Source organism: Onychomys torridus, chromosome 7, assembly GCF_903995425.1.
Source record: "Onychomys torridus chromosome 7, mOncTor1.1, whole genome shotgun sequence".
NCBI lineage: Eukaryota > Metazoa > Chordata > Mammalia > Rodentia > Cricetidae > Onychomys > Onychomys torridus.
In genome coordinates this window covers 9,088,961-9,114,340 of record NC_050449.1, presented here as the reverse complement: position 1 = coordinate 9,114,340, position 25,380 = coordinate 9,088,961, and the positions used below count along the sequence as shown (strand labels likewise).

General features: G+C 37.3%; 1 protein-coding gene across 2 annotated transcripts in view; it reads right to left on the bottom strand.

Moving 5' to 3' along the window:
• Positions 1-384: 384 nt before the first annotated feature.
• The window catches only part of Ccdc82 (coiled-coil domain containing 82), a 36,935-nt gene continuing 11,939 nt past the window's right edge, over positions 385-25,380 (bottom strand). Inside the window, exons 5-9 of one of the 2 annotated variants that reach the window (XM_036191933.1) lie at positions 21,236-21,328; positions 16,957-17,081; positions 13,940-14,110; positions 8,225-8,410; positions 385-851 (exon numbers count right to left, since the gene is read on the bottom strand). In XM_036191933.1, coding sequence (XP_036047826.1) covers positions 783-851; positions 8,225-8,410; positions 13,940-14,110; positions 16,957-17,081; positions 21,236-21,328 — 644 coding nt within the window. In that variant the 3' untranslated portion in view covers positions 385-782. The remainder of the gene's footprint in view (positions 852-8,224; positions 8,411-13,939; positions 14,111-16,956; positions 17,082-21,235; positions 21,329-25,380) is intronic. The other variant, XM_036191934.1, reaches the window with a different exon arrangement.

The following is a 25,380-nucleotide window of genomic DNA, read 5'->3' as shown; positions in this document are numbered from 1 at the left end:
ACATCAATTAGACACTTATTACTGAAGATTATTTAACATTGCCAAGAGATGCAACAATACATACATATAGGCATGAGTCTCACTATATATGAATATACACATGCATATATAATGTGAGTATAAAGGTGCTTTGTGTGGTTGCACACATGTGTGGGCACATGTACATATATATACATCTACATGCATGTTGAGCTCAGAGGATAGCCTTGGATGACATTTTCAAGCACTACCCATTGTGTTTTTTGAGACAGGGTTTCTGACTGGCAATGAGAGTAGGTTAGCTGCCTCGCTAACAAGCCTTAGGGATCTGCCTTGTCTTTGCTTCCCAAGTGCAAAGATTATGAGTACATGCCATCACATCTGGCTTTTACTTTAAATATGGTTCTGAGGATTGAAGTCAGGTCCTTATGCTTGTAAGGTGCTCTACTGACTGAGCCATCTCCAGGTCAGTCCAAATATATTTTAATACAGCCTATTTCTACTAACCTGATGTGATATGATATCACATTCCATGCAGGTCAAGTATGAGAAAAGTGTCAATACATAACTAAGACACATTGATGGATTTTTGGACCACAAAGCTGAGGTTCTCCATGTACATCTATGAGGCTTTATTAGACTTCATTGTGGCATTTCATGAAAATCAGATAAGCATATAAACAAGATATTTTGCCACAAAAATGTGCATAGAATATACAACAAATGTCACATGATACAGAGAAATAAAGCTCATGATCTCCACATCAATAGAAATTTATAAAATCTTCTCTGAAGGAAACATGCTATAATTCAAACTTCTCATCTTGAAAATAATCCGCAGAATTGAGATCGTCTTCTAGTTCATCGTATTTCTGCATATACAACAGTCATTAGTCATTTTACTCACAACAACAAATAAGACAGACCTTTCTAACTACTGAAACACACATCTAATGGAAAGTGGGAACAAAATTCACTTAATTATGAATAGAAGCTCTATTTCAAATAAGCATTTCTAACTCAGAAAGCATTGTAAAGAAAATGTTATTAATTTCATATCTCATATGTTATAATTGTAAATTATAGCATGAATATAGTAATTCAGTAGCTAATCCAATACATACGTATAGAGTAGATGTGTATGTAAGCAAGCAGTTTCCCACTAATGACTATTGAGGGGCAGAGCTTTAAAAGACACTTTCTCTATCTCTAAGACAAGACACCATGACAACCAGCATCATTGCTGTGAGGGCTCAGAAGAGAAACCATTGGCAATTCAGGTGACCAGGAAAGTGTGACATTTAAGTTGTTCTGGACAAAAATATTTGATAGACAAAAGTTTAGTGGCAAAGCGTTCCTCCCCTAGCCCCAGAGATTAACAGTTCATTCAGCCATACCATGACAAGGGGGCATGGGAATGGACAATAATCTGATGCCATCTTAGAGAAAGAGAATGAGGTCAGAGGATAAAAACTATGAAATACTAGGCTATGGGTTGAGCAGATTCAATAGGTAATGTGATGCTGCCAAAGATTTGGGAGCAGAGGATTGACTTCATTTGAAGCACACGTTTGGAAAGCAGGTTAGCTATTCTATAACTATCTGACAGTGAATTATGAATCTGTGGTGACAAATTAAGCAATGAGGACTCAAATCTGTAGGACAACAATGGAAATGGAGGGTAAGGAAGAGTGTGGAACATGTTAAACAATGGGTTAAGGGTGCCCTGGAAATTGCAAGGTGAAAGAGTACAGAATGATGGCAGGCAGTGCTATCTCAGGACAATAGGGAACAGAGAAGATACATGAGTTCACATTTAGACACAGAGTCCAAGAATTTATATCAGTTGAGGATATTGAATTATTTAATGGCTTTCTAACTTGGTTTATGAGAGAAGACCTCAATGGCCTGAATTCTATGATGAAAGGATTCATGGGAAGCAATGTGACTATTGCATTTTCATCCTAGGCAAGGCCATGAAGCCCATTTTCATAACCTCAAGATCTCTGATTGCATCACATCCTCAGGAAAAAAGGAAGAAAAGAACAAGACAGACAATGATCTGCTAGCATAAGCTACTTAGAGTCCTCTTGGTTGTAGTACATTGAAGTAAACAGAAGTACAATTCATTAGGATCTCAAACCTGTACCTTAAAAGACTGGCTGTTTTAGGCTTATTATTTTATATTTATATTGTTTTACTCAATTATTTATAAAATTTGTTTTGGAAAATTAAAATGTATCTTTGCATACTAAGAGAAGCAAATAACAATCTTTGCTTGCTTATATTACAAATAACAGCTAATGATAGTTGACCACTTTCTAATTCCAGGCCCTAAATATGCCTAATTTACATGATTGAAGCCCTAATTATTGCTTAGTTCATATTTTACAGAGGAGAAACAGGCTTGGAGAGATCAAGTAACTTGCTTTCACATTCTACTGCTAGTCAGTGGAAGGGCAAATTTTTAAATGCATGCTTTTAACCTTCATAGGATGCTGCTTTTGAGTTTTAAATGGCAGGCGTAGCTGTTCTGAGAAAAAAATGAAAACCACAAAAGGGAAAGTGAAACAGAGGAAAGGTCATTAGGACCACTCTGCCATCTTCTCTGCCTGAAGTTGCAGCTCCTGCAGCTCATCACAGAGCCTTTGGGGATTCTGGGCCTTCCTTTAATAATGAAGAGCACTCTCATATAGTACCAGATGGACATTCTGATAAGAACATTCCAAATTGTGGAGATGGGGTAGGGGAAAGTAGTCAGATTCTAAGTGAAGCCTGGCATCCTCTACCCAGAAGGAGTAAATGAGACCAATAGAAAGGAAATGATGTACAGAGGGAGCTTCAAGAGTCTGAGGATAGAATCCAGCTCAACAGGAAATTTTAAGCTGTGGTCCTCCATCTCTAATTTACTTAAAAATCAGCCATTTTAAAAAATGTTAGATGTTTAATGCCCTTAAGGAGTTTCATTCGATTGATCTGGATAAGGCCAAGAATTATGTATTTTTCCACAAATTTCTATGTGACTTTGACATAGGTAGTTAAGAGTAATATCTTGAGAAATACCAACTTAAGGTATAGAAGAAAAATAAAAGAATAAAATGTTGAAAGGGGAGAGTGAAAAGAGAAGACTTAAGTATGGGAAATAGCTCATTATAATTTGAAGTTCTTATTTATGTAGTACATTGCAAATTATTTTAAATATAGCTGTAAAACAGATTTGATACTTCTTTTATGTATGTGTTCAGGGGTGTGTGTGTGTGTGTGTGTGTGTGTGTGTGTGTGTGTGTGTATGTTTATGCCTGAGGTCAATGCAGGGTATCTTTCTTAGCTGCTCTCTATTGTTCAAGACAAAGTCTCTCAGTGAAATTTGGATGGGCAGAAAACCCCAGGGATTCCCCTGTCTCTGCTTCTCCAGCACTGCGAATAGGGTACATGTCATTGCCCCTGTTTTTTACGTGGGCACTGGGGTTTGAATTCAAATTCTCATGCTTGTATGGCAAAGCACTTTACCTACTGAGCCATCTCCCTGTCCCTCTGGCCTGCTACTCCTGCTGACATATTATCTTCTCTTATTGGTATCCATATTTTTATCAACCAATCCCTTCAATCTTATTGTCTACCTCCTAGGTATATTTTCTTCCTAAAGAAAGGGATGTCAGGCACATTAGACTATTTTAGAATGGCATGCATGTTTACAGATTTTGGTTTCATTATGCTTTCCCCCTCATTTGCTCTTTCCTTGTATGAAAGCTAACTTGCTAACCATTGACTATTAGACTAAAAGCAGATAATTCTAGCAAAGTAAGTAGGGAGAAGAACAAGAAAGAAGTTTATTTGGCAGATCTTCAGTCCATGGCTAAATAGACTGAGAGATCCTGAGAGAACAGAAGGAAACAGCTTAGAAGGGACAGGTAAGGAGCAGAGTGAGAAACACAAGCAGGGAGCAGAAAATAGCAGCATGTGCAAGACAAGAGAAGGATGTGACATATTGGGAGACTGGACCATCCAGAGTCACTGAGATGGGCATCCAAGTAGCACAGACCCAGGCACTATAAAGAGGAAGAATAAATGTGAAGACATGACAATTGCAGCCAAAAAAATGCATGTGTTCACAAACACACACACAGTGCTCTCACCCAATGGGATAGCAAGATTGAGAAATGTCAGACAGAGCATTTGATAAATTCTGGAATTTTATCACAACACAAAAAGCAATGTATACATTTATGCTGGATATAAACTTTCTGGTTTCCAGGGAATCTTTTGAAAAAGTCTTTAGATAACTATTTTTAAGTTTAAATCTTTTTAAAAGGCCCCCAATCTAAGACACAATGAAGTTTTTTGCTGCTTTTACATGGAGGAAAACTGATCCCTGTCCTAAGCATATATATTATTCTTTTAACACCTAATGTTAAAAGTTTCTCTTAATGGACAATGTGCTGGTCAGTTTTATGTCACCTTGACAGAAGCTGGAGTCATCTGGGAACAGGAATTCCCAACTGAGAAAATGCCTCCCATACAATCTGCCTGTGGGCGATTCTGTAGTACATAGTGTTTTGATTAATGATTGATGTGGGAGGGCCCAGTTCACCTCTGGGCAGGTGGTCCTGCATGGTAAAAGAAAGCAGGTTAGGCAAGCCACAGGGAGTAAGCCAGTAATCAAGTGAGTCTCTGCATCACTTTTTGCCTTGAGTTCCTTCTCAGACTTCCTTCAGTGCTAAACACTTTGCTCCCCAAGTTGTTTTAGGGCTCAGTATTCATCACAGCCTAGGAAGCAGGCTAAGACAGAAATTGCTATGAGGAGTGGGGTATTACTGTGACAGATCTGGCCATGTGTTTTTGGACAGACTGTGCTTTTGAACTTTAGGCTGGAAAAGCTGTCGAGTGTTCAGAGATCAGTGGCTAATCTGTAGGCAATCAGAAGAATGCTGAGAGTAATGCAGATAACAAAGGCCTGGGTTTAGAAGATTCAAAAGGAAGTTTAAAAGTCCCTTAAAGGCTCTATGAGGGCCATTAGATACTCTGAATTAAAGAATCTGTGGTTCTGGTCAGCTGGGGCTGAAGAATCAGTTGTGATTCTCAAGGGCTCAGATCCTCTGAAGTAAAACCTTTGCTTGCTGGGAAAACTGGTATTTGTCACCTGGGCTGAAGAATTGTGATTGAGACCAGCATCACTGAGGTGCAGTCTTCTAGGGAGTACTTACTCAGGGTCAGCACACAGAAGACTGGTTCAGAGAGACCAAGGGCGTAACTTTTGCTGATAGCCAAACTTGATAATATGTAAGAGTCACACAGGTAGTATTGGTTTAGAAGACATGAAGACATGGAACACAGCTGAGGCCTTGCACTGTGCAAGGCCAGGAGTAGCCACTGGTGAAGGTTCAGCCTCAGCTGCAGTAGAAACCTCAGGATCGAAGGAGAGATGGAGAGCAGTTGAGGCTTGACACCATGTGACAGAGTAAAGAGTCCCTGAAGAGAGCCCAGGGGAGGCTATTGGCAAAGGTACAGCCCTGTCACTGCAGAGTTCCCAGCATATTGGAGATGACAAGACCACAGATGACAAGCAAGGAGAGCATCAAGTGTAGAGTAGAGCTGGCCTGAGCCTAGGAGACAAGCTGTGTGAACTGTGTGTGGATGGCTGCTCAAGCGCTCTGTAGCCCAGAAGATTGTGAATGAGTCCCAGAAGTCTGACACTCAGCTTCACACTGATGAACTTTGGCTTTGTTTTGGCTGTGAATATGCCCTGATTCTTCTCTTGGAGAGAGGAAATATTTAACTCATCTTTTGATTTTGATTACAGGAGTCTACTGTTAAGAGTCTATTGTTAAGAGACCTTTGATATTTTAGCAAAACTGAACTTTTAGTGTTTGAATTTTTAAAGACTGTGGCATTCTTAAAAGTTAGAATATTATGATACTAATATTAACATGCCATCTTGGAGCAAAAAAGAAAGAAAAGTTTATGTTTTAATAGTTATATATTTGTGTGTCAAGTTGACAAGGGATTGATTCTGTAGGTTAGTCTTATGTCAACTTGACAGAAACTAGAGTCATTTGGGGAAAGGGACTCTCAATTGAGAAAATGCTTCCATGAGTTTGGCCTATAGGCAAGTCTGTAGAACATTTTCTTGATTAATGATTGAGGTGGGTGGACACAGATCACTGAGGGTGGTGGTAGCCCTGGGCAGGACTTCCTGCATGGTAGAAAGCAGGCAGAAAAACATACAGAGGGAGCTAGTAAGCAGTGTTCCTTCACAGCCTCTTCTTTAGCTCCTTCCTCCAGGTTCCTGCTCTGATCTCCCTCAGTAATGAAGTGTGATCTGAGAATTGTAAGCTGAAACAGACCATTCCTCCCCCTTTTGGTCATGGTGATTTATCACAGCAATGGAAACCTAAGACAGAGCATATAATTTGACTTCCTTTCCTTAAGAATGTTTTTTTTTTTTTTCATATTCCATCAATGGTCCTAAACTTTGTTATACTTCCTCTAAAATATATGGGACTACTTGGTGTTTTCCTGCAAGATGTTGAAAGTTCTCCACATATACATATGTATAATTATTACTTATAATAACCACACAACTTACACAAGACTGCAGTTATAGCTGAGTGTACAGCAACTTCCTAGCATCTACAAAGCATTGGGTTCATCTCAGGTACCACAAAAGTGGGGAAAGAGGGCATATTTATAAGTGAGGTATACCAATAGACTTTCTAATTACACCACTGAGTTGGTAGCTCTTAAAGGTATCACAAAAAGCACTTAAGAAGATCAGTGTCTCAGAAAATGGAGATAGGGTTACTAGCTAGGGCTTTCCCCAAAGCCAATGGAAAACAGAGTGGGAGGAGAGGACCTTCCGGAGAGAGTGATGGTGGATCAGGTAGGAGAGTAACTATCCAGAGGGAAAGTAATTCTGATGTCTTTCTCTGCAGCAACCTCTCTACTGCACATGACAGGCCCTGAGGTGGTCCTGTGTTGCTGCTCCCTGACTCTTTGTTCATAAAACTTATTTGCCTCACTTTGCCCTTTTACAGATTTCCTTATTATATAACCCAGGCAAAAGATATCAAGTCAGGCTATTTTCTGTTTCTTTTATTTTTCAAGATGGAATGTGTCATTGATCCAAATTTCCTGAATAATTTCTAATTGTTCACATATTTACAGGACTAACTCGGTTTTAGAAAACTGCTGTCATGAGCATTATTTCTATAGCATACTTCTAAAGATTCTGTGAGCAAAGCAGAGCTTCTGAAATGCCAGATCTTATGGATCTGCTGGACACTTCAGAATTCCCACTCTATCTAGGATATCAAATTCAGTGACTATCAAGGAACAGGGGAATCACAGCAGGTTCCATAGTCTGAAGCCTCAGCATGCCCTCCTATCTTCAGTCACAATGCCAAATACTCAGCCCCAGGTCCTTAAGAAGAGGATGTGGCTGTATTAGAATTGGTGATGCAGACCCTTTCCTCAGGCTGGCACCAGACACTTCTTTACTTTTAAATCACAGGGATTGTTTTAAAAGAAGGAAAGCAGACTAGCAAAGGTCAATTCTATACTTTGACCCACCCTAACCCCCCAAAAACCCACCCTGGAATATAATGGCTAATATTGATTCCCAGTTTGACAGGATCTAGACTTACCCAGGAGACATATCTCTGGGGGGGTGCCTCTGAGGGATTATCTAGATTAGGTGAATTAAGGTGGAAAAATCTAACTTAAAAATATGTGGCACTATTCTCTAGGCTTGGGTCCTGGACTGAATAAAGAGAAAGGTGGCTGAGCAGAAGAATTAATCTCTTTGCTTCTTGACTTTGAAACAAGACAGGCTCTACAAGGTCCTGCACAGGACTCCCTCACCATGATGTAGCATAGCACACACCTGTAAGCGAAAAAGAACCCCTTTTCTATTAAGACACTTCTGTCATTGTATTTTATCACAGCAATAAAAAAGTCACATAATGTGTTAGTAAGGTTGCATACATAAAAGAGAAAGAAGAGGGATCTTTTGTTAAGGTACAGTATTATTGTTCAATAAAATCTCCATGAGGTGAGTAAATTCTTAGAGCATCAGGATGTCTATTCACAATAGAATAATGATGAACATGGAAGGAACAGATGGCAGAAGAGGAAACATAAGAACATGGAGAGAAGAGATTTCTTAAGTATCACTGTCTACTAATATCTTTTTAATGGCATCCTCAAGCCTCCAGATTCTGTAGAATGAGGAGGTCTATGGTCTTACCTTTCTAATCCAGCCGCTCTCTTTTGACTGACTGAAGACTCTTCCTACTGTTTCTTTAACTTGTTCATCTTCACCTTCTTCTGTTCTTGCAATGGAGCAACATTCTTGGTACAGTTTAAATTTAAAATGTTTTAGTTTATGATAAATTCTGGTGCGATTAGCACAAATTCTGCCAACAATAAATACCTACATTGAGAAATAAATGTCATTATCTCAAATATGAAATATATATATATATACATATATATATATGTATACACACACACACACACACACACACACACACACACACACACACACACATATATATATATATATATATATATATATATATATATATATATATGTAGTTGGAGAGCTTCTCTCCAGCCCCCGCCAAGCCCTACTAGTCCAACAACCCATTTATAAAATAAACACACAGACATTTATATTATTTAAACTGCTTGGCCATTAGCTCAGGCCTCCCATTGTCTAGCTCTTACTCTTATATTCAGCCCATTTCTATTAATCTATACTTTGCCATGTGGCTGTTGGCTTACCATTACCTTACATCTTGTCATGGCAGCAGTTGGCTGTATCTCTCCCTTCACCTTTCTCTTCCCAGAATTCTCTTTTCTGCTTGTCCCACCTATACTTCCTGCCTGGCTACTGGCCAATCAGCATTTTTATTTATATAGAGTGATATCCACAGCATATATATGTATATATATCAATTCTAATTTTCAGATTTCCCTTAATGGTAGAATCTAAAACATGTGTTTTTAATTTTATTTAAGTATGTATACAAATGGTTTCTTTATCTTATCTATACAAGCAGTCAACACAACCTGTACACCTACTATGCTCCCAGTATTGGGCAGGAGCTAGAGGCTAAGCGAGGACACAGCACCTGTGTTAGGGAGCTTAGTGCCTTAGGAGAAGGATGATTATAAAACACTACAGCAAATGCTGTGCTCAGAGTGCTACCAAGATGTCAGTCCATGTCTGTGTGTGTGTGTGTGTGTGTGTGTGTGTGTGTGTGTGTGTGTGCGCATGTATATATGAAGGCCAGAGGGCAATCTCGGGTGTCATTCCTCAGGCTCCACTAATCCTTTTTCTTTTGAGGAAGCATGTCTCATTGGCCTTGGGTTTTCCAAATAGGCAGGCAGTCCAGAGCTTAAAATATCTATCTATCTATCTATCTATCTATCTATCTATCTATCTATCTATCTACCTACCTACCTATCCATCCATCCATCCATCCATCCATCCATCCATCCATCCATCCATCCATCTATTTATCTATCTAGTGGATGCTGGGGATTGAACTCAGGTCCTCATGCTTGACATCTTCTATTGACTGAACCATATTCCCAGCCTCTTTCCGTGATTCTGAAAACAATTATCTGAATTTGAGAAGAAAGAAAGAAATTGCTCTTAAGGCAGAAAAATGGATACACACAATAGCAAGAAAAAAGCATCTTGAGTATGGCATGTACACACTTTCTATGTTTAAAATGCTCAGATTATGATAAATAATGATAATGAAATATATATGATAAGAAAATGATAAATACAAGCAACAACTAAAAGTGAAGCACTCTTACACCAATATTAAGTATTATTAGTTGTTTCCTAAACAATCCCAACTGTAAAGTAAAAATGTTCTTTATGTGCAGGCATATCTTTGGATTTACTTCAGGTGTCATGTGTAAGTAAGACATATTAACATTTTATTGTTTGCCTTGATTATATATGGACTTCTAGGACTCTGTGATGCATGTTTGTGAAATCAGCTAATCAGACTATTTCTCTTTCATGTTTTGATAGTTATGGTTCGTTATACAGCTAAAATAGGAAGCCAACATCAATATACTGATAAATATGTTAATTCACACTACATTCACTCTTTGTAGAAAATTCATCAAAATGGGCTCCAAATATCATAACATGATCATATTGCAACATCATTGCATAATCATATCATATAAGAGCGTGAAGGCACAAATGTCCTAACTTAAGTATTTGTGTCTATGCTCAAGTGCACAAGTTTAGTACAAACTATACAATTTTTAATAGTCATCTATGCCACTTTTTCCTGAATCCACATGCACAGAAATACAAAGATGATGATGCTGTGAAGATGACAGATCAGCAGTATGTTGCCAAAAAAGGAGTTAAAGTTATATAATGATGACTGAAAAGCAGCTGGGTTTGATGCATTTTTAAATGAAGCATTTTGGACATTTCATCATGTCCTATGACGTTTGTTTTTTTTGAGACAGGGTTTCTCTGTGAAACTCTGGCTGTCCTAGAACTCACTGTGTAGTCCTTGCTGTCCAGCCTCAAACTCACACTCAGAGATTCACCTGCCTCTGCCTCCAGAGTGCTGAGATCAAAGGTGTGCACCTCCACACGTGGCCTATGACTTCTTCTGGAGAGTCATGAACAAGCATTTATTCACCCCAGATATGGCACTCAAAAATACACCAAAGGAACCATTCCACCTAAGTCTAACCTAGTGGTTTATTGAGTTCACTGGAGTTACACACAGGAGCGTAGATGAAGCAAAGGCAAGTGCAAGAGTGAGACGCTCACCCTAGCACAGGTGAGAACTCCGTACAAGAACTGCATTCCTAGAACTCCCTGCACAACGTACAGTTAGCCCAACCACCAAACCATTCCCCCACTACCCTTTCCTCCCCATCTGGCAGCTGTTTCTGCTTATTTAGCTCTGGGGAGGGGTCTTGTGAACATTAAGTTTCTTTCATTTCCTGAATTTGATAAGACTTGCTTTTTTTTTCTCAAGGCTTTGTGGTCCAAGGCCTCGTGTCCAACATAACACTACTGTAACTAAACTACTCACTCTGTGAAGACTCCATCTTTCATCAAAGCATATCCTTCCTTTCAAATAAGCTAATCTTTGGTAAGTCAGGCAAAAGAAAATGATCAGAAACAATAACTGTTTTACTTAACCCTCAAAAAGAACCTGAATAATCCTAATAAGCTTTCAATTTTATGTAACTATAAGCACAATCCCAAAGCAGAGACTTTGGTTTCCAAACGTGAGGGTGGTGGGTGGAGGTGTGGACAGTCTCTTTAAGCCCTATAATGTAAGTACATTTGTTTTTTTCCTTTATTTGCATGCACTGACACAGTAAATGATGACAGTGATGGACTCTGATCACACTTTTATGGAAACTATTGAATTCTATGCCAAAACAAAAAAAGTGTTTTAGTGGTTTCCTTAAACTAGTTCTGTGAGATGTTTGTGAATTAATTAGAATACAACGATTTTATTTTTAAAATAAAAACTTACTGAAGAAAATTTATTTTACCTAGCATCATTTCAAAATACTCATAATAACTACACTAACAACATCATCTGAGTGGGTGGTACTATAGCCTGCCACACATTCTTGTATATCCAGACTATCATATCACTATTCTAATGTTTTATTTGGACTGTTTCTACTATTTTGTACCTCACTCCCTATTAACAATGCTTCAGTGAACTTTGCAATTATGGCATTTAATTTTACTACATGTATTTCCATAGAGTAAACGTATGGTGACTACAGCAACTCTGACTATGTAATCACCTGCATTTACAAATGTACCAGACTCTTCCTCTAGGAATCTCACTTGTCATACGCCTACCAACTTCTAAACAATGCTGATCCTATTAGCTTTCTACACTTGATTTTAAAGTATTTCAGTAATTTAGAAGCTATCAACATGAATCAAATAGTTTTATTTGTATGTTCTTAAGGAGAACGAGCATTTTCTCATGTACTGAACTTTTCTATTTTCCCAACTGTGTGACTCTGCTCTTTTCGTATTCCCTGTTGTTTCCTTTCCTTTCCTCTTTCCCCCTCCTCTTCCTCTCTTTTGAGATCCCTTCCCTCCTTCTCTCCCTCTTTCCCTCTCTCCCCCTGCCCCTCTCTTTTCCTTTGTTTCTTTCCTTTTTGTCTTTTTATTGAAACATTCTCCCTGTTTTGGCATTTGCTATATAGCCTAGATTGGCCCTGAATTCAGATTTCCCTGTCTCAGACTCCTAAATATTAGGATTTAGAGACATGTCCCATTATATGTGACCTTAATTTTAGATATCTGAATTAACCATTTTTAATAGAAACTTTATTTCTTCTCAGTCATGTTAGAGTTCTATGAATAATTTTTTTAACTCTACTTTCCCTCCAAGATTAGCTATATATAACAAAGACATGTTCAAGTCAATATATTTGATCTATACAACCGAATATGGTTCTTGAAATAGTCAATCACTTTTAATAAGATTCTGGATTTCTTATAAAAATCATAGATTATTGTTAAGCAATGAGGAAACTGCATATACAATATTGTTAAAAGAAGTATGTGTATAGTAGTTTTCCAAACATTAAGGGCAATACTAAATTCATTATCCATGTATAAATTTTTACAGTATTTTATGTATATGTGTTTGTGCCTGAGTGTATGCATGTGTATCACATGCATACAGGAGCCCAGGGAGGACAGAAGAGAGAATAAGCTCTCATAAAACTGGAGTTATAAAGAGATGTGGGCTGACATGTGGGAGCTGGGAGCTGAACCAGGGTCTTCTGAGGAACCAGCAATACTCTTAACAACTGAGGCATCTCTACAGTTCCCAAGAAGAAAATCTCTAAATGATTTTCCTGTTCTTTATTGTAATGCTTAGAGGGATCTGGTCAACTCCTGCCCAATAGTGCTCATGAACCATACTTCCCAACAAGTTGTATTTCCTACACTTTAATAATGGAAGATTTAGCACCAAATATCCCTCCCAAAACATACATTCTCCAAAGATACACAGAGTCACTAGAGGAAGTTTTCAAAGTATTTACAAATGCAGCCTTCTTACAAGTGAGATTAAAACACACAGAGAATCTATATTTTTATGAGTTTCCACTCTTGTCTATTAATTACTTATTTTTTTAAATTTTGGGTTTTCTTTCTTTTCTTTTTTTCTTTTCCTTTTTTTCTCTTTCTTTCTTTTGAGACAAGAGTTTTCTATGTAGCCCTGGAATTAGTTTTATAGACCAGACTGCCCTATTCCTGCTTCTTTCTGCCTCTCAAGTGCTCGGATTAAAGGTGTGCACCACCATGCCTAGCAATTACTTTTTCTTGAAGTTTCTCTATGTCCAAATTTAACAGCATCTTAAGTAGGTAAATAATTGCTCTAGACACTGACACACCAGATAAAATCTAAATTGTTTCTTTCTAGGATGAACAGCCATCTTCAAATACTTACATAGAAACTACTAATTTCAATACTATGTGACATGAGATTTTGACCTGGGCCATACTCTTCTTTGGACTTCAAAGGCAGCACTTGTTTCTCTTGCCCAAGTGACCTTCTTCCTCACTCTCATCCTGTACACCCCAGCCCTACAATATGACTCGCAAAGATTAAGAATATGTACTGATTTTATCTCACTGAATTAAGGGGGAATATGCTATATAAGACATAATTTTCACCTTTGAAAATTGTACCCTGGGGTGAGGGATGTTACTCAGCAGGGTGATTACTTAGCAAGCTGAGGCCCTAGGATTACTATCTGTGACACACTAATAGAAAGAAAGAAAATCAAATGTACCTTCTTTCCTTGTACTCTTTTCTTTGTAGTGGTTTCTCTATTTGTGAGAATTACCTAGAGGACAAGCTATGAAGCCTCCATTTTCTAAATATCAAAAGCAGAACTTAGCAAAAGATACCTGCTTGTCATGTGACATGAAGTCATCTGTTTCCATTGTCTTGTTGTTGTACAACTTTCCCGAGAGATGCACTGAGTATTTACAGTGACGATGAAGCCCACAAGCCTGGCAGGAGCAGTCCTCGGGGTTCTTTGGATGGATACTTAAATTAGAGTAGCTTTCAACTCGTTCCTGCCGACAGTTAAAAATAGTGAAGATTAAGTCAAATATGAATATATCCAAATTATAACTCATTTTGGAAAACAGTGGGAAGAAATATAAGAATAAAACACATGAAATGTTTTACTTGAAGAAGGTATTTTTAAATTGAAAAATGAACTATTAATCTTGGCTATAAAAAATAGACAAGGAAAAACAATTAGTTTCATCTATCTTGTTACTTACAAATTACTAATAAGTAGTGTTTCCAATAGGCTTTAACTTACTTTTTTCTTGGTCTTATTGATAACTAGCATCAATGAGATATTAAGTAAAGTTGGAAGATGAGCAAAAAAATTCAGGATAAGGGAAAGATGAATTCATTTAAGCTAGTTAGAATTAAAAAAAAACAAGTTACATTCATTCTTCAGTGCATGAGTGAAATCACATTTTTCTCCAAACATTCTGGAAATTACTTAACCCTCCTGTAATCATCTTCTCTGTCTTATAGAAACAAGCACCTTGAAATGAATGATGTTCCATGTCCAGTGCTGATGGACCATCTAGTAACTGGATTACCATCCAATGAACAATGTGAGAAACACTGGTCTTCATGAGCAAACTGTATTAGACATGAAGTTACTTGTACCTGAGTAAATGTGCTCACATGCAGGCTGTGCTAGATAGTCCTGTTCTGTTAGCAATATATTTTAATATCAGCTGAATGAGCACACTAAGTATATTGCTAGCATGGTTACTAAGCCACATTCACCCCCTACACCAGTCTGATGGTACATTGATCCTTTTTGTCTTGTGTGATCTGTAACACTGTTCTTATTTACTTGTCATATTCTTCACACTTCACAGCCTGTCATTAACAGACAAAGATCCAGACTTGCCCTCTTCCCTTCCTGCTTCTGTGGTGCTGTGGGAACATAGTAAGATGAAAGCTCAAACAGCTTGGTATTTTGAGTGACTACTGTGAACAGAATGCACTCCACATGTAAGTGACATATACATTTTTCTGGGTTAAACCAGTAAGTTTTCTTCATGTTACTTTATGTTTTGCAGTATGACTCAGTGTATCCCAAGACCTTACAGAATCATCTGTCTCATAATTCTGTGAATCTTATTGTTATTTCATCATGGGTTTTCTAACTTCACTATCACCTGCCAGTGTGACAAAACATAACGTAACTTTAGAGGTCTAAGTCTTCAAAGACTATTAAGTACTGGCCTGAGAAAGTACTAGCTGTGGAATACTACTTCCTCTGGTTACACTTTCCTCTTTGTAATATATTTCACATGTAAGTTATTTGTCAAAGGCTAAATGGTCTTTAAAACCGTAACATTTTTCTTTGTATTAATGGAAATAATATTATAATAATTATTTCATGCATTTTACCTAAAATAAATAAATACCTATTTCCCTTAAAAGTAGATGAGTATTTTTTTGCATCTGAGGAATAAACTGGGGTTCCAGAGTTGTTAAAATCTACAGATAAGATACGTGTGGTGGTATTGTGTGCCCAACAATATTGTGCACCCTAATAAATTTATCTGGGGTCAGAGAACAGACAGCCACTAGAACAAAGCCAAAAATGGTGGTTAGAAAATGGGTCAGAGCAAGCCATAGCAGAAGTTGGGCGGTGGTGGTGCACACCTTTAATCCAGCACTTGGGAGGCAGAGCTAGCCAGATCTGAGTTCAAGGCCACTTTAGAAACATGTGTATGGCGGTTCTAAATTCAAGCCATCCTTGAACTGGAAATCTTACAATTTGTAAGTTCCTGACTGTCCCTCCAACTGAACCATCTTCTATCATCAGGCTTAATTCAGACTGAAGAGTTCTTGATGAAATGAAGTTTTCTGAAGTAAATGAGCACAGAAATTGATTTAAGGACTAGAGAGATTTTAGGGATTTTGAATGTCTATTATCTACCATTCTTTTCTCTTATTAATTATTAGAAAATAGAATGTCAGCAGTAGGGGTACCTTTAAATATCATATAGTACATCCTCTGCTATTAGAGATACTAAAATACAAATCTGGAGAATAACAAAAAATCCAGTAATTCTTATGTTAAAAAATCAACTCCCCAAATTGCTAGAATTATAAAATCTTAAGTTAAAGAGTATGTCAAACATGATGTAAGTCAGTATTTTCCATACTATTTGATGGAAATCAAATAACCCAAGAGGGGCCTGAAGTGATGGCTCCTGTGTAAAACTATTTGTTGTCACAGAAGCCTGATGATCCAAGTTTGATTGCAGGAACCCACAGTGGAAGGGCAAAGCAGAGGCTGAAAGTTGTCCTCTTCCCACAGTGGACTGTGGCATGGATGTGTCCTCATTCACACACATTAGATACTCCCCACACTTCAAACATACATACATACACAGAAAATATTTAAATAAACAGTAGAAGGAATAATCAGTATCTCAAGAGAAGCAGCCTCATGGGATCTACTAATTTGAGAAATACTGCTGTCTAAATGCCCTCCTGGTAGACTTGAGGTATAAATTCATGAATTTAATGCTCAGAAAAGTGCTCCAATACAGAAGCCAGTTTAAGCTAAACACTGTTTTTTCAAACTTCTTTGTGTGACTTACTTCTAAGAAGAACCATCTTATAAGACAATCTCCTCATTTTAAAATAGGCTAAGCTCTAGAGATGCTCTGAAATTATTTTAAATCATTTAATTATTGAAGACATTGTGTGGATATTTAAAACAATAAAAGACTTGAGAAGAGACCAGTTGTTATTTAATAAGGCAGGAGGCCAACACTTCAGCAAATGATTCCATCTGGGTGGCTATTAAAATCTTGAGAGGGCCACTGTCCCCATGCTCTTACCCGAGATTAAAAGGCAAACTATATACCTTATATTGCTCTTTCCATCGACTTCTAGAGACTAAACTCTCTAGACGGGGTTGAATAAAGCGATTATCCAAATAATGAAGAGATGTCAACATATCTTTTGCATATGACTTCTTCCTGGTGCCAGCTGTGAGGAGATGACAAAACCAGCAGAACACTTGAAATACTCAATCAGTTGAACACTATGTATGTGTTAGAGTTTTAGAAAGATGATTGGCTAGTTGAAAATATTTGAAATTAGGAAATAGTTAATAAGTAAATGGTTCATTTCATGGAAGAACAGGGGCATAGAATAGGGCAGAGCTTCTGATAACATCCTGTAAACATGAGGCTTGCACAGAACCTTTCACTTTCCTTTAAAACTGATCATGCTTTGAAGGACCCCTGAAGCTGGCTCCATCTATGATCCAGGGGTAACACCTGGCAACACACTGGAAAAGCCTTTTCTGCTTTGTCATGCCCCTCATTCCCTCAGAGCACACTACTGTCAGTTTTGCTTTCCTAATTTGACTAATATTTTGTTCTCAGTTTATATGTATTTTGTCATGGCCTGTGATGCTAAGCTTCATTTTTCCACTTTCTTCAGAAATTTATTTCTAAATAAATATAGCTAATAAATTTGTCAAATTGCATGAAGTCACTGCAAATTTAAATGCTATATCATGAATTAAAAGCCCTTCTTTCCACTATTAGCCCCTCTGAAATCTTTCTCCCCTCATCCCTGACCCATTACACTGTAATGACATTGGTCTTTCTAGTTGTTCTTGAATGCTCTTAACTCTTACTGTGATCCTAAGCATAAAACATGTATATACACTGATCTGGTTGGTTTTGGCCAACTTGACACAAAACTCTAAACTACCAAGTGAGTTCCAGGAAAGGCGCAAAGCTACACAGATAAACCCTGTCTCAAAAAACCAAAAAAAAAAAAAAAAAAAAAAAAAAAAAAAAAAAAAAAAAAAAAGGTAAGTTATAAAAAAAAAAAAAAAAAAAAAAAAAAAAGCAGGCTAGCAAGCCAGTAAGCAGCACTCCCCTATGCCTCAGTGTCAATTCCCACCTCCAGGTTCCTGCCGTGGCTTCTCTCAGTGGACTATGACCCATTATATACAAGCCAAATCAACCCTTTCCCCCAAGTTGCCTTGGTTAGTATTTTATCATAGTAATATAAAGCAGACTATATACAGAAATTGGAACCAGAAGTAGAATATTTCTGTGACAGAGCTAACCATGTTTTGGAAGGATTATGGAGATGTTTGGAACTTTGGGCTGAATAAGCCAATGAGTGTTCAGAGCTTAATGTGCTGTTCTGTGGGATCCTGAAAGATAAAAATGGAGGCCTGGTTTGTGAAGTTTCAGTCAAAGGACGGACTCTACTGAAGTGGTTTGAATGATACTTTGAATTAAGAATCTGTGGTGCTGGTCACCTGAGACTGAAGAATCAGCTGTAATGAAGAGACCAGCATCACTGAGGTGTAATCTTCTGGAAAGTGCTTCCTCAGTGTCAGCACACAGAAGATGTGGCCCAAAGCTGGGTAGGAGTATACTTTGTGCTGGTAGTCAAACTGGGTAATGTGCAAGACTCACACATGCGGTACTAGTTTGAAGGCATGAAGGGGTCATGGAGGGTAGTTGAAGCTTGACACCATGTGACAGAGCAAAGAGTCCCTGAAGAGAGCCCAGGGGAGGCTATTGGCAAAGGTACAGCCCTGTCACTGCAGAGTTCCCAGCATATTGGAGATGAAAAGACCACAGATGACCAGCAAGGAGAGCATCAAGTGTAGAGTAGAGCTGGCCTGAGCCTAGGAGACAAGCTGTGCGAACTGTGTGTGGATGGCTGCTCAAGTGCTCTGTAGCCCAGAAGATTGTGAATGAGTCCCAGAAGTCTGACACTCAGCTTCACACTGATGAACTTTGGCTTTGCTTTGGCTGTGAATATGCCCTGATTCTTCTCTTGGAGAAAGGAAATATTTAACTCATATTTTGATTTTGATTACAGGAGCCCATGGCTGAGAGACTTTGAAACTGTAGGGAGGCTTTGAACTTTGACAGAGACTTTTGATATTTTAAAAAGACTGAACTTGTTGGGCAGTAGTGGTGTACACCTTTAATCCCAAAACTCAGAGGCAGGTGGATCTTTGAGTTCAAGGTCAGCCTAGTCTACAAAGTGAGTTCCAGGACAGCCAAGGCTACACAGAGAAACCTTGTCTCAAAAAAAATAAATAAATAAATAAATAAATAAATAAATAAATAAATAACAAAATAACAAAAAACAAAAAAAACAATAGTGTTTGAATTTGTAAAGACTGGAGCTTTTAAAATTTGAAATGTATTCTATACTGGACATTGATATCAATATGAGATAGGGTAAATAAACAAGAAATGAAAGGTTATGGTATAATAGTAATGTACTGGTGTGTCAAACTAGTAAGGGATCAATTGTCCTGGTTGGTGTTTATCAACTTGACACAAATCTATACATATGTAGGGAGAAGGAAATTCAATTGAAAAAATATTTCAATGAGACTAACCATAGGCAAATTTGTAGGGCATTTTCTTGATTAATAATGAAAGTGAGAAAGCCTAGATCACTGTAGATAGTACTGCCCCTGGGCAGATAGTCTTGTGTCATATAAGAAATCAGGTTAAACAAGCCATGGAAAGGAATCCAGTAAACAGCATTCCTCTGTCTTTTTTTTTTACTTCCTGCCTCCAAGTTCCTTTTTTGGCTTCCCTCAATAAACTCTGACCTAGTATACATAAGCCAAATAAATCTTTATTTCCTAAATTGCTTTTGGTCAGTATTTTTTATCACAGAAATATAAAGCAAACTAATATATTCATCTTATTCATGTTTTTGTTTAAATGATACTTCATTACATTATTTGACCAATCTGTTCAATCTTCATATATATGTATATATAATATTATAGTTCATCTATCAATCTGTCCTGGCTAGATGTCAACTTGACACATCTGTGAAGAGGGACTCTCAATTGAGAAGATTCCTCTATAAGACTTGCCTAGGCAAGTCTGTAGTACAATCTCTTAATTAGTGATTGATGTGGGAAGACCGAGCCCATTGTGGGTGGTGCAACCTCTGGACAGGTGGTAGTCCCAGGGTGTATACGAAAGCAGATTGAGCAAGTCAGGGGTAGTAAGCCAATTCTCAGCACTTTTCCATGGTTTTGCTTCAGTTCCTGTCTCCAGGTTCCTTTCCTAACTTCCCTTAGTGATGGAGTGTGACCTGAGAGTTATAAGCTGAAATAAAACTTTTCCTTTCCAAATTGCTTCTGGTCATGGCAATTTATCTCAGCAATAGAAACCTTACCTAAACTTACTCACTCTCTCTTCTCTCTCTCATCTAATTGACATTAGCTTCTCTTCTTATTGCCCAACTATATACTCTTTTATTTTCACAAGAAGTACATACTAATTTTAGTTCATATATTATGCTATCTACTTGTTTAATTAATTATTGTCTGTTGATTAATTTCAAATCACAAAAGATACAAATCTAATGTATTCCTTACCTTTTGTGGTTTGAAATTACCTTATCACCAATCTTCAAACAATGCCTGGACCATAGATGGCATTCCAGCAATATTTGTTCTATAACTTATGAATAAAATCTTATTTAGGCACTCAGGAGTTCAACACAACATATATATAGTGCATGAAATGTCAGATTCTGTGTTGGGGACATGTATATTTTAAAGGTTTAATTTCTCATCCTCTGGTAAGGCAAGAAAACAGAGATACATTTTCAATACAATACAAGAATTCCCACATACAGCTACAGCCATACTCAGAATCTGAGTGGCATAAGTGAGACAATGAAGAGTATTCAGAGTTTTACAACAGACATATTTTTACATTTTGCTAGAATAGCTATAATAAAAAACAATTACATTCTTACAGAGAACAGCATGGACCAAGGCACAAATGCAGAAAAGAGCATATGCCTTTTGGTGAAACTCAAAATTCTTAAGAAGAACTGAGAAAGCATAAGAATGTTGAGGCACCCTTCTGTTTTAGAGGTGTGTGTTCTATATTCTCAAATTCACTGTAGAATCTTTGAGAGCAAGTACTTGTCACATACTTACCATCTGTATATCTCAAATAATATTAACAAGACTTTTATGTGAATGCACTTATAGTGTAGTTTATTCCAGAAGGAGCAACTGGCAAGGTTTACGAATGGTTTGTCTTGGCATTGTTTCATCTAATTTCAAAAGCTGTTTAGGAAAATGTAAAAATGTTCCAATGGTATTATTAACTTACCATACAAGGTTTCCAGAAAAGATTCATCGAAAGCATTGATCAGAAGAGCATTCACAACTGTTTCAAAGTGAGTATAGTGGTCACTAAAAGAATCTGAAATTAATTTAAAATAATTATTAGGATATAACAGACAAAACTACTCTGACTACAACAGGTCCCCTTCCAACGCTAGGAAACTGGTTATTGCAAGTCACACAAAATATGCTCATCCTATATATGCTTTTGTGACTTGGGCAATAAAAAATGTCTATTTTACAAATTTGGTGGTTTCTAACTCAAAGTCTCTAGATGTTATCTAAAGTGGTCCCAGACTTATGAAGGGAAAATTCTTCAGAGAATACTGAGAAGTATACTGTGAAAAATCAAAATAATCCATGTCTGCTTGAAATGATCAACTAGAGTGAATAAAAAAAGGTAAGAAAGCCTCCCAAATACACTGTTTAATATGCTTTAGTCTATAACATGCTACACATGACACAGCCCAGGAAACTACTACTCACAGAAACCTTAGTGGGCATAACAATTCCATCATCTCTTATCCTGTCACAGATGTAGGATTTTTCCACACCACTTTAAAGAGCTGTGCCTTCTCTTTTCCACACTACACACATAATGCCTTTATAGTCTCTCTAAGTCAGCCTCAGACATGAGTTGATCATAGTGACAGGCCAGGCAGTGGTGCTGCTCTTGTTACTCTGGGGCTAGACTTTACTATGGCATATGAAAATGTTCTCTAGTAAATCCTCCCTCCCATGATTCAAATGGTCATCAAAGAACACTTGCCCTGCTGGAGGTGTCTATGAACTATGACTGGAAATGTGGAAGATGATTAGTTAGGGGTGGAGTAAAAAGTAGGACATATTCTTAGAAATCATGAATTGGCTGGGGTTTTATTTTCACCTGATTAAGTGGATTGAACATATTATGCTATTTGCTAAAAGGGCTTTGTAAGGTTTTTAGGCCTTCAGGGAAATTTCAGTCTCTATTTTTTCCACTGAGTGGCTAAAGTTTAAATATCAACAGAAGTAATTTGTATTGAGTCTTAGACCTTAGAGAGCCTATCATCACTGAAAAGTCCAAAAGTGCCAATTGAGTCATTAGAGGATACAAGACTGTATACACACACACACACACACACACACACACACACACACACACACACTCACACCAGTAGCATCTAATGGGAAAGTAAAAAACAGTAACAATTCAAAGAACTCACCTCTGACTTTACACACTGCTATAAATTAAAGTTGGTATATAATTGAAATAAAAATTCATCCAAACTCCATCTAATATTTTTCAAACAATATTAAAGGAAAGCTCTTCTGGGGATTATTTATAGGCATGTTGGGAAAAAAGGTTAAACTCAGCCACTTTAGGACTAAGTTTAAACATAAAGCAAACACAACAGAGATTTTTTTTTTTTTTTAAATCTCATTGAACTTGTTAGTCTTGAATGTGCTAATGCCCAGTGTCACTCATCTGCCATGGAATTTTAAGAGCTGCAGCTCTATTTCTAAGGCCCTGGAAGTTCTCCTTCAGGAGCAGGAGGAAAGGACAGAGATCAACATTGCTTGGGTGTTTTACTTCCTAACTACTGTATCATCTTCCTAGATATGCTCCTCAGAATCTCCTTACAAAGAAGCTTCTGGTTTCATCATATTTGAGTAAATGGTAGGCAGTGCTGGGATACTGTTCCTAGTATCTACAACTGAAAAATAACACAACTGAGGAAGTAAATATCAGGCATCACCTGAAACACTTATGTGCACTGCCTATTTCTAAAGGGCTAATCCAGAAGATGTTGCCCTTGGTGTATGTTTAGTTGAGGAAACTAAAGAGATGATGAGAAGGTTTCTTATCACCTAGCTAAGTGTTAGAAGCTGAGTACCAGGTAGTCTCCTCCAGACTTTGTGTTCATGTTTTCTGCATAGGTCTACCAATTTGGTATTAGCTTTCACAGAACTGGATTGAGAGTTGGAAAATATAAAATTCAAATTTCTCACCTAGTAGGAAAAATGACAATTCTCAGTGACAAAGATGCCTAAAATCACAAGAAAACAGAAAAGAGGCTTGGAACTAGGTTTGGAGCTAGGCTTCCTTCAAGACTAGTTCTAATTCCTCTATTGGATGACTAGCTGTGGCAGAGTCTTATGGAATTTCTTAAACATTGCCCCCATGATCATCTCCTGTTTAGCAATATTGAGGTTTGCACTTAGGGTCCCCTGCATGCTATGCATGTACTTCATGATCATCTCAATCCAGAAAAGGATAAAGAAGTCCTATTTGTTATTATGCATGGTTTTATTTTCCTAAGGTAGCAATCAATTCTGTGTTCCATTTGATCTCTAAGTATTGTTATTTTTCTGCATCCCTTAGCTTCACATATGCTAAGATTTTGTTTCAACATCCTTCCTACTGATCTGGATGTTTTTCCCATGTTGGCTCTGCCCTGTTGTACTTATTCTCAACTGAATGAGAACTTTTTATATCTTGTAAGTATATTGAAAATCCTTTCAATTACTACTTTTTCAAAATTAACTTTATTCTTGTGCATTTGTTCTTCTATGTGAAGTTCAGAAGAAAAACTTCTTGCAGTGTGTGTAGTACTTTCAGATCATGGTTGTCTCTCCAGTTACTCATGTTTCCTTTCTTATTTCATCATAAGTGTGTTTTTCTATCTACAAAGCCAGCTATGATTTTATGATCGAGCTTAGGAACTTCATTTTGTTGTCAGTGTGCAAGGAATTTTCCTTAATTATATTTTTAAGTATTTATTTCTTGTATAGAAGAAAGTAATTGAATTTTGTATATCTACTATTATTTTGGCTACTGTTCTAAAATCCTTTACCAATTTCAAAATAGCTTCTCTTGGATATCTGTGGGAGATGAGTCTCCCAGGACACCACAGAGCTGAAGATGGGTACTGTTAAGGGGTTCTGATGGTATTTTTTTCTGCTATCTCTTCCCAACATGGTCTTGAACCAAGAGAAAGTTTATAAATACTGCTCCAGAAAGAAGTGAATGGCTTGCTGACATGTTGTTTTGTGGAATGAAAGGATACACATAACATAAGAGGTAGAGGCAGAATAGGAAAATTTTCTTTTGTAAGAGTTCCTCTCTATCCCTGGACACATCAGGGAAAACAGAATATGGGTAGAAAATTATTGAAAGAAATTCAATATACACTCTCATGCTTAAAATATTCATATTATTTCTCCTAACTTCTGTATAAGTGTTTAAGTTAGAAATATAGCAAGTGTGCTTATATGCACACATATAAACATGTCATCATCCTAGGTGTAAATGTCTTTTTCAGTACCGATGCTCTTTTATCTACCTCATAATAATCTCCTCCTAAGCAGAAAATGTTTTTTCCCCAACATGGATAATTGAGCTAGTGCAGTTTAAATTGTTTTTGTTCTTTTCTTAAACCAACATAAATGAATCAGATGGGTCCAAAGTGAAGGTTGAGGGTTGGCTATCAGCCTCCGGAAGCCTTACCTATCTTCTCTATAGTCTCTGACTTGTTTTGGCAGAGCAAAGAATATAGCAAGTGTCTACTGCATCCAAGGGAAAAACAGTAACAGGAAGTGGAATAATGTGAAAATTCCTTAACTACACCTCATCTGGGCTGGGGATAGAAACTACAGCCCTGCTTCCAGCCCCATCACATATACACAAACACACTGCTGTTGATTGGAGACCATCTATACTTCTATTTGTTTTGTTTTTACATCTTAATGCACTGCTCAAGAGCATCTGAAATAGAAGACATTTCTGCCCTCTTCGTTTCATAAAGAACACCTTTAGCGTTTCATTATAAATGGTAGTTCTCACTTGAAAATATGGTCATGTAAAAAACAAATGATCCTATTAGTAATTTAAAAAAACTCATTTTAAAAAAATATGCACATTGAATCCAATCAAATATTGCTTTTACATTCCCTTTTGTTGTACTTATAGAATTATCTGAATTGCCAGGTGGCAACTAAGCTGGTTATTTTCTTAGTCTAATTTCCAGTATTCTAAAGACACAGTGGTTGGCTGAAATGTATTCTTTTCAGCTCTACTACTCAGTTTTGTTTGACCATGATAGGATAGAGTGCTAAGAGGATAATGAAATACTTACTATCCACCTAACA